Here is a 13,942-nt window from a genome sequence, read left to right on the forward strand (position 1 = left end):
AAAAAATGTAATAGCGCATCCAAAATACTTCAATTGCTTTGAAAATACATGTTCTGTATAACACTTTGAGGTCTTCTAGGACTGTACCCAACTCATTCAAGCTCTTCAAAATAGAACTGTTACTTGTAGTGTTGAGCATTCCGATACTGAAATATCGGGTATCGGCCAATATTCGCGGTATCGAAATTCCGATACTTAATTCCGATACTTTTACAATATCGAATACCGGAATCGGAAGTTCCCATAATGCCTGCGCTCTGCAGTGTCTCTGAAGGATGACAAGCTGGATGGCAGCGCTCAGCTGAGATCCAGCCTGTCATCAGAATGCCATCCCAGCGTGAGAGAATTCTCCTGATTGTTTAAAAGCCGGCGGGCGGTAAAAAGCCGCCGGCTTTTAAACAATCACACGGCCCCATACTGCTTCCCCGCAGCCTCCCACCTCGATCCTCCGCTCCTCTCACCACCTCCAATCCCAATCGTAAGTTAGGACCGGGCGGGGAGCGCAGCACCAAGGAGCTTGGAGCGAAGGACCTGGGCGGGGAAGCCGGCAGTGAAAAGACTTCACCGCCGGCTTTCCCGTTCTGTGCTGCGCTTTCCCGCCGGTTATTTCAAATGAACAGCTGAGGTATCAGGTGATGCTGATCAGCTGTTCATTTGAAGTCGCCGCGGTGCCCTCAGAGGGTTCATGTGAGTTCATGCTTGACTGCATTGCATGAACTCACATGAACTTTCCCACGGCCACACAGGTCAGCCTCACCTCCCAGACCATCAGCCCGTCATGATTGGTGTGTGTGGGTGTCTGTGCGATGTCTGCGGGTGTGTGGGTGTCTGTGCGATGTCTGCGAGTGTGTGCGCGGTGTCTGTGCGATGTGTGCGGGTGTGTGCGTGCAGGCAGACATAGGCCGATGTGACACTACTACTCCCATCGGCCTATGTCTGTCCCCCGTCCACTCGTGCTAGCAGGATCAGCTCGATGGGAGCAGTAGTTCCCCTCAGCCTGATCCTGCTATTTAAATTGCCCTACTGTGTCCCCAATAAATTTTAAATACATGTCATTGGTGGCCAGTGGTTACCTACAATAAATTAGTTCATACATTACCTGTCCCCGCCGATCGCCACCTAAAATAAAGTAAAAAATAAAAAACTACACCTATACTCACCTAGACACCTAATTCCCCGAAGCCATCGATCTCCTGTAATAAAATATAAAATAATAAACCACAACCTTATCCTTACCCCTCCGTAGCAGTCCACGAGTGTCCCACGATGATCTCCAGTTTAGAGCAGCCACATAGAATGTGACCGCTCTGAACCGCTGCCGCCGCTAGAATGATGGGGCCGTAAAGCAGCCCCGTCATTGCATAAGCGGGTTCACCGGAGTTCAGGCAGCGCTGCTCCGGTCAGCTCCTTTACGGCCCTGCTGTATCGTGAGAAATTCCCACGGTACAGCAGTGCCGTAAAGGAGGTCTCCGGAGCAGCGCTGACTGAATGCACTCCGGTGACCTCAGTCAGTGGCTCCCGCTGCCGGGAGCGGACGTGTTCCCGGCAGCGTGAGCTTACAGCAGCCATGCACAGCTGTCACCATCTCCAGATGTGACAGCTGTGCATGGGAGATCAGCGCAGGAACGTGGACAGGTAACTATTTTTTTTTTTTTAGTAAACTAAGAATTAAATAAAATTGTGTGTTTTATTTCAAATAAATTATTTTTTTCTGGGTGTAGTGTGTGTTTTTTCTTTTTAACACTTTGTAGGTTAGTAATGGGGGTGTCTTATAGACGCCCATCATTACTAACCTGGGCTTCATGGCAGCAGGCGCTGACATGAACCCCAGCCCTATTACCCCCTGCCACCACACCAGGGCAGCGTGGAAGAGCGAGGCTAAGTGCCAGAGTTGGCGCATCCTATGGATGAGCCATTTCTGGGGCGGCTGACGGCTGGTGTTTCTAGCCTGGGAGGGGGCCAATATTCATGGCACCCTTCCTGGGCTATTAATATCAGCCCCCAGCTGTCTGCCTAGCCTTTGCTAGCTATTAAAATAGGGGGGACCCCACGTCATTTTTTTTGGGGGGTCCCCCATTTTAATAGCTAGTAAAGGCTAGGTATTCAGCTGGGGGCTGATATTAGTAGTCTGGGAAGCTCCGTGGGTATTACCCCCTTCCCAGGCTTCAAACATCTGCCCCAGCCGTCTGCTTAACCTCCGCTAGAGACTAAAATTATGGGGGATCCCACGCCAATTTTTTTTTTAAATAAACCCTTTATTTTAACACTAAATGACATTTGAGGAGTTAATAAAGATGCAGTCCCTAAATTATTATTTATTTTTTAATTAATTTTTCCCAAAAATTTTGATGTGGGCTTTGCTATATTTTTGTATGCCAGCCAGGTACAGCATCCAGCTTCTATGAACGCGCCATTTTCCAGGGTGGCTGCAGACTGCAATTTGCAGCGGGGGGGGCCCAGAAAGCTTGGGCCTCCCTGCGCTGCAGATTCCATCCCCCAGCTGCCTAGTTGTACCTGGCTGGACACACAAATAGGGAGAAGCCCCATGTATTTTTTTTTTTAATTATTTCATGAAATTCATGAAATAATAAAGAAAAAAAGGGCTTCCCTATATTGTTGTGTCCGGCCAGGTACAAATAGGCAGCTGGTGGTTGGGGGCAGCCCGTTCCTGCCTGCTGTACCTGGCTGGACCCAAATATAGTGCGAAGCCCCACGTCAATTTTTTTTTTATTATTTCAGGAAATTCATGAAATAATTAAAAAAAAATTGATGTGGGGCTTCGCCCTATATTTGTGTCCAGCCAGGTACAGCAGGCAGGAACGGGCTGCGCCCAACCACCAGCTGCCTATTTGTACCTGGCCGGACACAACAATATAGGGAAGCCCTTTTTTTAAAAAATTATTTCATGAAATAATTTAAAAAAAATTGACGTGGAGCTTCGCACTGTATTTGGGTCCAGCCAGGTACAGCAGGCAGGAACGGGCTGCCCCCAACCACCAGCTGCCTATTTGTACCTGGCCGGACACAACAATATAGGGAAGCCCTTTTTTTCTTAATTATTTCATGAATTTCATGAAATAATTAAAAAAAAAAATACGTGGAGCTTCGCCCTATTTTTGTGTCCAGCCAGGTACAACTAGGCAGCTGGGGGCTGGAATCTGCAGCGCAGGGAGACCCAAGCTTTCTGGGCCCCACCCGCTGCAAATTGCAGTCCGCAGCCGCCCCGGAAAATGGCGCGTTCATAGAAGCGCCATCTTCTGGCGCTGTACCCAACTCATCCAGGGCCCTGGTGCGGTGGCTCACTGGGTAATAAAGGGGTTAAGGCCAGCTTGGCATTATCAGCTGGCCCTAAGCCCGAAATTCATGGGGTCACGCCAATATTAGACATGACCACCATGAATTTCTAGTAAAGTATTTAAAAAAAACACAACACCCAGAATAAAGTCCTTTAATTGACATAAAGACACAATTCTTTATTGTTCTAAATTAAACTATACTTACCATCACGCCCATTCCAGCTGAAGCCAACGATCTCCTGCAATAAAAGAAAAATAATAAACCAACATCATCCTTACCTTTCCATGGTTCCCACGACAGCTTCAGCTCTGCTACATCGAGATGACAGGCTGGACCGCAGCAGAACGCTGCCATCCAGCCTGTCATCCCGCAGACACTGAGAAGCGCAGGCATGCTTGCGCTCCTCAGTGTCTCTCTGTGACGGCATCCAGATGAGCCGAGGTCATGTCCAATGAACTCGGCTCACCTCATGCACGTCACTGACAGTGTGGGAAAATTCTCACGCTGAAGCGCTGAGTGCAGGAGAATTTTCCCACGCTGTCAGTGACGTGCATGAGGTGAGGTCAAGTCCAATGAACTCGGCTCACCTCATGCACGTCACTGACAGCGTGGGAGAATTCTCCTGCACTCAGCGCTTCAGCGTGAGAATTCTCCCACGCTGTCAGTGACATGCATGAGGTGAGCTGAGTTCATTGGACATGACCTCACCTCATGCACGTCACTGACAGCGTGGGAAAATTCTCACGCTGAAGCGCTGAGTGCAGGAGAATTCTCCCACGCTGTCAGTGACGTGCATGAGGTGAGCCGAGTTCATTGTCGGCTCATCTGGATGCCGTCACAGAGAGACACTGAGGAGCGCAAGCATGCCTGCGCTTCTCAGTGTCCGCGGGATGACAGGCTGGATGGCAGCGTTCTGCTGCGGTCCAGCCTGTCATCTCGATGTAGCAGAGCTGGAGCCAACGTGGGAACCATGGAAAGGTAAGGATGAGGTTGCTTTATTATTTTTCTTTTATTGCAGGAGATCGTTGGCTTCAGCTGGAATGGGCGTGATGGTAAATATGGTTTAATTTAGAACAATAAACAATTGTGTGTTTATTTCAATTAAAGGACTTTATTCTGGGTGTTTGTGTTTTTTTTTTTAACTTTGACTATGGGGTTAGTAATGGGGGTGTCTTATAGACGCCTCTCCATTACTAACCTGGGCTTGATGTCAGCTGGCATTATAAGCTGACATCAACCCCAGCCCTATTACCCCACTGCCACCGCTACAGGGCAGTGGGAAGAGCGAGGCTAAGTGCCAGAATTGGCGCATCCTATGGATGCGCCATTTCTGGGGCGGCTGACGGCTGGTGTTTCTAGCCTGGGAGGGGGCCAATATTCATGGCTCCCTTCCTGGGCAATTAATATCAGCCCCCAGCTGTCTGCCTAGCCTTTGCTAGCTATTAAATTAGGGGGGACCCCACGTCATTTTTTTGGGGGGTCCCCCATTTTAATAGCTAGTAAAGGCTAGGTATTCAGCTGGGGTCTGATATTAGTAGCCTGGGAAGCTCCGTGGGTATTACCCCCTTCCCAGGCTTCAAACATCTGCCCCAGCTGTCTGCTTAACCTCCGCTAGAGACTAAAATTAAGGGGAACCCCACGCCAATTTTTTTTAAATAAATCCTTTATTTTAACATTAAATGACAAGTACAGTAATCAACACTGTCACTGTACTTCATATATATGTGACTGACATGTTTCTATCTATCTAATCTATGTATGATTCTCTATTCCTTCTATTCTAAATTGTCGGGTACAGATGCTGAATTGCCGGCCGGCTTTCTTAAAGAGACGGTGCATGAAAACACTATTATTTTTTTAAATAAATCCTTTACACTAAATGACAAGTACAGTAACCAACACTGTCACTGTACTTCATATATATGTGACTGACATGTTTCTATCTATCTAATCTATGTGTGAAGCTCTATTCTGTCTGTTATAAATTGTCGGGTACCGCTGCTGAATTGCCGGCCGGCTTTTTTAAAGAGACGGTGCATGAAAACACTATTATTTTTTTTAATAAATCCTTTACACTAAATGACAAGTACAGTAAGCAACACTGTCACTGTACTTCATATATATGTGACTGACATGTTTCTATCTATCTAATCTATGTGTGGTGCTCTATTGTTTCTGTTGTAAATTGTCGGGTACCGGTGTATGCGCTGATGAATTGCCGGCTTTTCGCATAATACATTCTACATTATTCTTAGTTGTTTTACTTCATGTAGAATTAACCTACAAGGAAAGAAAGGGTTTATTTTCATTCCGATATTAGTGTCCCATTGACTTGCATTGGTTTCCGGTATCGGAATCGGCGATATCCGATACTTTTTGAGTATCGGTCCGATCCAATCCGATACGATATTTCCTGATATCGGAAGGTATCGCTCAACACTAGTTACTTGCTCAAAAGCGTAGCTAAATACCTTATAAAAATCACTTTGCTCCCCTGATTATGACACTTTTTACAGTTTTGCACTGCATTGCTCCATTGTAGAGATATTCACATTTGTTTCTGGAGAACAGTATGTGAAATCTCTGCTTGCAGACCAACTTCTTCCCTCTTCAGAGTGTTCCCTGGGGCCATGTGATTTCAACCCACCCTCCCAGAAACTTCCAATCACAGCTCAGCAGCATCTGAAACTGCTACATTGCTAGATCAGCTTCCGAGTGTTCCACAAATGCTGCTAGGTTCAAATAGGGGCGAGACAGGTTACATGAATTCTTTGGAATCCTGGTGGAACCGTTACTCAGGGCGACCATAAACCATGTGCTGCAGCTTCTCTCAGGCACACAGGGGTATTGACCCACAGACACTACTTGACAATACTCTGCACTGCTAGTTCAGGAACTCTACCTGACCTGTGCTTAGCTTCACTTGAATCCTTTTCACTTGCAGGGGCGCTTCTGTCAGATGCAGAACACACACACACCACCTTTCTCGTCGGCTCCAGCCAGACTGTAAACAACTTCCCCACAGTCCCCCTGGGGCTCTGCTAAAACACTCCCCTTCTCTTGTGACTGTGTTAACCCCTCTAGTTGCTGGATGCTTCTGGATCACAATACTTCCTGTCTCATGTGCTTGTGTTACTGCTAAATGCTTTTACAGCAACAGCACTACTTCTGCATGTCACACTCTGCAGCAACACTACTTCTGCATGTCACACTCTTCCCTCCTTTTTAAATGTCGTCCTCGACATTCATCTTAATTGGTCAAGCTGACCAATTCTGAGACACTGGTGAAAGTTGGATAGCTTTATATACAAATTGGCATTGACAAATTGGTATAACGTTCATAAACATTTATAACAACCTATTCTTAAGACCTTTTTCTTGTAGGACGCCTGTAAGAAATAAACAATTAACACAATTAAAACAATCAGCATCTCTTCAGCTGGAGCTTTTCGTATGTCTTCAACCAGCTATCTCTATCTATGCTTTAGCAGTTCTTTGTTTCTACAAAGTCTTTTAAGAAAAATCTAAGCATGAAAACAAGTCTTTCCAGTAGGCAACATCTTAGATACTGCTTCTCGGTGGTGAATACCACTCAAGTGGGCTTACCTGGTCCGCAGGCAGAGATACCTGTTTCTAGTCGATAGTCCTTGGTACTTGACTCAGTTCACCAAGTGTCTCATACGTCAGCATCATGGGCCTCCTCACTTCTCGAGTCGACATCCTCCTGGTGGGTTGTTCCTCAGATACCACGGGTTCTTCGGTCGCAGGAGTTTCTTTCTATGCACTCATTTCCTGTGTTTCCTCAGATGCTCTTGGAGCTGCCTCTGTAAGTTCCTGTACTTCTCCTGAGTCGCTTGTTTCCACATGGTCTGGTAATTCCGCTCCTCCTGAGTGTCGATCAGTCTCTTCAGGGGCTGGTGTTCGATCATCAGATCTGAATTGGGCTTCATTTGTACTCCTTGGTACGAACTCTGGAGCCTCAGGACTTAGTTCACTCTCCTGAGGATGGTACATCCCTCTCCTTGCCGGTCCCTGAAATACGATGGTGTGTTCTTCTCCATCGGAACTTTCAAGGTCACTATCCACCTCCGGTGCTTCAGTCTGTGGTGGTCCCTCAGTCGATCTCGGACGATGTCGGTCTACTTCTGGGAAGTCTTGTTGTGGTGGGAGATAATCACAGAGTAGTAGTAAATTCTGATGGACTATTCTGGTTTTCTTGTCTCCCGTTTCCAGTCGGATTTCATACACTGGGCTGTGATCAGCTTTCCTCCTTACGACCACATACACCTTGTCTTCCCAGTAAGAGCAAAGTTTTCCTGGACCGCCTTTCTCACGTACGTTCTTGACTAGCACCCAGCTTCCCTATGCCAATTCTGCTCCATAACATTTTCGATCATAATACTCCTTACTCTTGCTCCGTCCTTGTGTAACCACTTTGGACGCTACGTTGTATGCCTCAGCCATCCGTTCCTTCCATTTCCGAACGTACTCCGTATACGTTCTGTAAGTCTCTGACACCGGAGTATCGAGCATGATGTCGATTGTCAGTCTTGGCGATCGTCCATACAATAGGAAAAAGGGTGAGTAACCCGTTGCATCGCTCTTTGTACAGTTATAGGCATGTACCACTTTTGACAGAGAATTCTTCCAATCTTTCTTCTCATCAGCTGTTAAAGTGCGCAACATCGACAATAATATCCGGTTAAAGCGTTCCACTTGTCCATTACCCTCTGGGTGATAGGGCGTTGTGTGGGATCTCTGAATTCTACAGTACTTTCCTAGCTTGGCAAAGAGCTGGTTCTCAAATTCTCTTCCTTGGTCATGGTGTAACCTTGTAGGGAACCCAAACCTCAAAGCAAAATCATTGAAGATCTTCTCTGCCGCTGTTCGACCTGATTTATTGGTGGTGGCATATGCTTGAGCAAATCGAGTGAAATGGTCCATCACCACCAAGATATATTCGTAACCACCCTTGCACGTCTCGAGATGTAGAAAGTCTATTGAGACCATCTCAAATGGATATGTAGTTTGGATGTTGCCCATAGGTGCCCGAGTTGATGTGTTGGGACTTTTATCTTTCAGACACCCACACTCCCTGGTCACGTACCTCTCAATATCTCTCAGCATGTATGGCCAGAAGAAGCGTTCACGGATCCAGATGTCCCATGTTTTCATGGAGTTCTTTGAAGATCAACCTACGGAATACTCTGGGAAGTACAAACTGCCGGTTATGTCCTCCTTTACGATACAGGATACCGTCTTCACTGAGGTAGAGCTTCGTCCATTCTTTAATTGAAACAGATACTGCTGGTGACTAATTGTCTCTCTCTCGTTTACTTGGAAACCGATTTTGGTCCACATAAAGTAGTATTCTACCAATTATCTGATCTTCCCGTTGTGCTCTATGGATTTTTCCTTTTGGTAGTTGTTGAATAGACCGGAGGTGATCTTGTTCTCTCGCTTTTATGCTGGTTTCCACTGTCAACGGACACCACAATGGTGTGTCTTCCTCCTGATAAGCTTGTACTGCTTGGGTAGTGCTCTCAATTGCTTCCAGAATGACTTCCTCCGAGCATTCTTGCATGAACTCCTCAGGCTCTTGTGGCATTCTTGACAATCCGTCAGCATCCATATTGCATTTTCCTTGCCTGTACTTGATGCTGAAATTGAAGTCAGCTAGTTCAGTGACCCATCTCTGATCCGTTGCATTCAGTTTGGCTGTAGTAAGGACATAGGTCAAAGGGTTGTTGTCAGTGTATACCTCAGACTCTTTGCTGTATTAGAGATAATCTCTAAATCGTTCACAGATAGCCCATTTCAGTGCCAGGAACTCCAATTTTCCAGAATGTAGATGGTAATTCTTCTCGGCATCTGTCAATGTTCTAGAACCGTAACCGATGACTCTCAATTTTCCATTTTGATGCTGATATAGGGCAGCTTCCAGTCCAACTTGAGAAGTGTCACAATGAAGAACCCATTTAGAAAATGAAATCAGGATATCTCAAGATGGGTGCTTTTACCAGGTAGTCTACTAGTTATTCCAATACCTCCTGGTGGTCTGCTGTCCAGAGAATGTGCTGTTGGGAAGAAATGGCGCTGTTCCTTTTAAGCCTGGTCCTATCCGCATTCTTCTTTTTCTCCATGGGTGTTGTCGTCTCTGTCATCCCCCCAAGAGGAGGTAAAGTGGGGTGCCAATCCTGGAGAAGTTCCGAATGTAAATACATAGTAGGAGAGGAATCCTAATATCGGCCTCAACTCCCCGACGGTAGAGGGCTGCTTGTCTTTTAATGCCAGTACTGGAGCGATTTCTGCTGGGTCCATGGTATATCCTTCTCCGGATACAATTTTCCATAGAAATCGGACTTGCCTTTTGAACAGTTCACACTTCTTTGGGGTCAACTTAACTCCGTGTTGTTGATACCGGTGTAATACGGTCCTCACGTGTTCAACATGCTCCTGGAAGGTTTTGCTGTGTACCACATTGTCATCCAAGTACGGCTGGCAGATATCGTCCCTCAATCCTTCTAAACATGTCTCCATGCTCCTCTGGAATTCTGCTGGAGCTGAACTGAGCCCAAACAGTATCCGGATCTGCTCATATAATCCCCACGGTGTGATGAATGCTGTCAAGGGACTACTGGACTCTTCGACAAACCCTTGGTGGTATTCTTTACCCTGATCAAGGACAGAGAACCAGGTACTTCCTGATAGGCTATCCAGCATATCTTGGATCTTTGGTATTGGGTGCCAATCAGGTACTGACTTTCGGTTTAGTTCCCGGTAATCACAGCAGAGTCTCAACGTACCGTCCTTCTTCCTAACACAAATAGGAGAGGAATAAGACGACTTCGACGTTTGGACCCAACCTCTGTTGATTAGGTCTTGTAAATACTCTTTCACTTCACAGAGTAATGGTTTCGGCACAGACATGTAACTTCTGGTTACTGGGGTCGTGTCTTTCAAATTGATTTTCAACTGCAACGATGGGATACAGCCTATATTACAGTCATCTTTGGAGAATGCATGACACTCTTCTCTCAACATCTGATTTGCTACCGCTCGATTTTCAGCTCACAAGTGTTCCAAGGGTACTGGGGGATCCCAGGACTCCGAGGTGGGTAGTGCAATTTCTTCCCCTGGGCAACTCCTGTTCCTTGGTGGGGAAACTGAATTCACTGTTGACCCCTGGGCGGGTCTCACACTGGCTGGATATACCATTTTAATGGTTTCGATTCGACCAAACACAGTCTTTGGATCCAGTCTAATTTTGTGTCTCGTAGTATTCATCACCGGTATTGTCACTCGAGTAAACCCACCAGTAGGAATCGTAAGCACAGTCTCACCTTGAACTAGGCCTTCCCGGAAGTTCTGAGGAGTCTTTTGGCATCAACAGTCTTTTCTGAACTTTTCTTCCTGGCTCTACCCAGACTCCACACCTCACCCCCACCATTTGGTTTGCAGGGATGATGGTTGGGCACCAGCCTACCTTGACTTCTTTTATGTCCATTGTATTCTGTGCTTCTTTACTTTATGAATCACATTTTCTGCCACGGCGTTGGGTATAGCAAGCGATGTGGCAATTGAATCCACCACCAGTGTCCCTGACTTGTGTTTCATGATGACCTCACTGATTACATTATAACACAGGATAGGATCCTCTGCCATGTTCTGATCACTGGTCACGAGAAAAGGTACCAAGAGCTCAATGGTGTTGCTGTTCTTCGTGGCCCTGAGTTGGAAAGTCACTTCCACCCAGCCTATGAAAGGGATTTCGGTCTTATTAACGGCTTTACCGTGAAGTTCCACTGGTCCCAAGAGTTCTTTTAGTGAATGAAGGCAAGTGTGTGACAGATAGCACCTTCTCCATTCTTCGTTTAAAAGGCTCGCTTGGGCTCCTGTGTCCCACAGTGCTTTTACTAGGAGTCCATCTAGCTGGCACTGTATAAAGCACCTTTCACTGATTAGGCTGATGAGGCTATCTTTACTGACTGAGGAATCCTCCTTCCAGGAGTATATCATTTCACCTCTGCTCTCGGCATTAAGTACCTGATGCCCCTGTCTCCCTTGCAGCTGTTGTAGACGGGAACACACTTGGGGATAGTACTGACGTAGCCGTTTTACCTCATGCGCTGTTAAGGGGTTTGGTGAGATTTGGATTTGCTTCTGGGTCCTCCTCCGTGTTGTGGTTACCAGTTGCCCCGCACTGGCAACCTCCGGTCTTTTTACCCAAACGACCGTGACCATTAGCACTCCTTGGCATAATGTCCTTCCTTACAACATCTTAGACAATGGACACATACTATACTCTGATTTGATGAACGGCATGCTTCACAAGCCGGGTATCTTCTGTTTTGGAACCCACTCCTGGGTCTGAGGGATAAAGGTTCTGGCCTGGAATGTATCAACTTTTTCACCTCAATCAACTCTGCTTGCAGTTCTCCTATTACTTCCTCCCAGTCAGCGCTAGCAGGCCTCTCTTTTGTCGGTGATTTAAGGTTCCCCCTTGGAGGTGGCACTGGAGGGTCTCTATGATGATCTTCGGACTGGCCACCGGGGGTCTCCAACTTCAGCTAACTCATTTTGGTGATTTTAGGAGCAGAGCCTTTCTTTAACTTCTGTTCGCTCTCCGACTCCAAACTAGCGGCCTCATTCATTAAGACTTCATCCAAAATGCCAAAATCTTTTAGGTACTGTTTCCGCTGCAACTTGATATCTTTGCTGATTAATCCCATTCCCAATGATCTCAAGAACTTCTTCTGGACTAGTCCAGCAACAAACTTCTCTTCCGCTTCTACATCTCTGGATGCAAACAACAGTCTATCCTTCAGTTCAATTGCTCTGAACAGGAAACTTTGGGGTGATTCATTATTTTTATGTGAGAGATTAATGAGTCGGTGGAACAATTCTGAAGTACTCTCTTCTTTATAGTGCCCTTTTAATATCATCTTCAGCTGTGGCAAGGGTAGTTGACTCTTCATTTCTAGCATACTATGGAGGTTCAGTCCTGGGCTGATCGCTTTCACCACCCTCTCAACAATCTCATCTGTCTGGTAGCCTTTCTGTAATCCTGCATCGATCTGGTGCAACAAGTTCATAAAAGACAGTTTCTCTTTCTGTTCACACTCTCCAATCTGTCCCAGGATCTTGAATTCTTTCCTTATGGTGATTTGTGGTGTTAGAGAGGACTGTCTCCCTTGATTTATCTAACCCGAGCAGGTTAAAGGTCTTGTCTGAGTCTGTCACCCGTTCAGAGGTTTTGGTTGATTCTTGCAGGGTTGTTGTTAGGGCTTTGAATTGTTCTTTCAATTCCTGTAGTTCAATCTGTGGACCGAGATTCCCGCTTTTGGTAATTGGTGCCGCCCCTCCATCCTCCTACTTCAACCTGGTTAGAAACTGTTTTAGTTCCTGCAGGAACGTCCCCATGAAGTCTTCAGCTTCTTTCTCCCCAAGCTCATCCATTTTTGCATTAATGGCAGCTAATAGTTGCTTGTGGTTGTGTGCTTTAGAAATCTGTTCTTCTGACTTCTTTATACAGTATGTTCTGCTACTGTTCTCAATTCTTCACAGGTTAACTGAAGAAGCAGCTCACTAATTCTGTCCATTTGTACTTCCACATCCATTGCTGCTAGTGAGTTTTCTTTAGGGCTGGTCCCCTTTAACTGATGTAGTTGAGGTTGAGTTGAGTTGAGGTGCTGTGCTGCTGTGTTTTTCCAGACTTTTCCTCTTCTCCCTCTACATGCTAATTCCCACTCAGGACTCCCCGTACGGGCCACCAATGTTACACACACGCTGCTAGGTTCAGATAGGGGCGAGACAGGTTACATGAATTCTTTGAATCCTGGGGGAACCGTTACTCAGGGCGACCATAAACTATGTGCTGCAGCTTCTCTCAGGCACACAGGGGTATCTACCCTCAGGCACAGACATGTAGGTTGTTTCACTTGCTGACCAGACACAATTGACAAGAGTCTTCATAAACGGTAGAACACTAGCATTTAATAAGAAGCCGCACAGCCAGTGCAAGTTAAGTCTTATGAACAACAGAATCCAGTGACAAAAAGTACAGTTTCCTTAGCAGCACAGCAGTTCACAGTCTTCCCAGTGTTATGATCTGCTACAGGGACTAAGGAAAGACAGGAGAACTGTCCCTACAATAGAACTAAACTAGATCCCTACGATGTAACGGGGAACCTGATCCTGCGATCAGACCCGCTAAAGTCCTCGGCTAGTCTGAACGAAGACCTATAGATGTGAGGGAGGGATCCCTACAAGAACTAGGGACTGGGATAAGTTGGACACCTCCTAGCAGAAATAGTAGCAGTCAAAGACAAACACACAACAAAAAGCATAGAGGTCAGAAGACCTAGCAAAACTAACAGAGAACGGCAACAGAGCACTAAGCTAGCTCAAGAGTAGTAAATACAATGAAGTCCAGCAAGACCAGGAGGGCGGAGCCGGATTAAATAGGCAAAAATGGTCATGTGACCAGCAAACTAAAAAAAACCTAACAGGAGAGTTCTAACAGTACCCCCTCTTCTAAGAGGATCCTCCGGATCCCCTAGGCCCAGGCTTACCAGGAAACCTCCTGTGAAACGCTCTGACAAGTCTGGAAGCAGAAACATCATCCGCTCTCACCCATGAGTTA

The 13,942-nt window shown here is 46.3% G+C and overlaps 1 protein-coding gene across 2 annotated transcripts in view; it reads left to right on the forward strand.

The window, feature by feature from the left end:
* The window catches only part of PDE4D (phosphodiesterase 4D), a 1,744,955-nt gene that overhangs the window by 546,372 nt on the left and 1,184,641 nt on the right, over window positions 1–13,942 (forward strand). Inside the window, exon 3 of one of the 2 annotated variants that reach the window (XM_073680269.1) lies at window positions 8,380–8,566. The exons of the other annotated variant lie outside the window; for it this stretch is intronic. Within the exon in view, the coding sequence (XP_073536370.1) occupies window positions 8,380–8,566 (187 nt within the window). The remainder of the gene's footprint in view (window positions 1–8,379; window positions 8,567–13,942) is intronic. 2 annotated transcript variants of the gene reach the window in all.

The sequence above is a fragment of the Phyllobates terribilis genome, unplaced genomic scaffold (genome assembly GCF_046119375.1).
Source record: "Phyllobates terribilis strain yellow unplaced genomic scaffold, ASM4611937v1 Scaffold_1__5_contigs__length_1240528914, whole genome shotgun sequence".
Taxonomy (NCBI): domain Eukaryota; kingdom Metazoa; phylum Chordata; class Amphibia; order Anura; family Dendrobatidae; genus Phyllobates; species Phyllobates terribilis.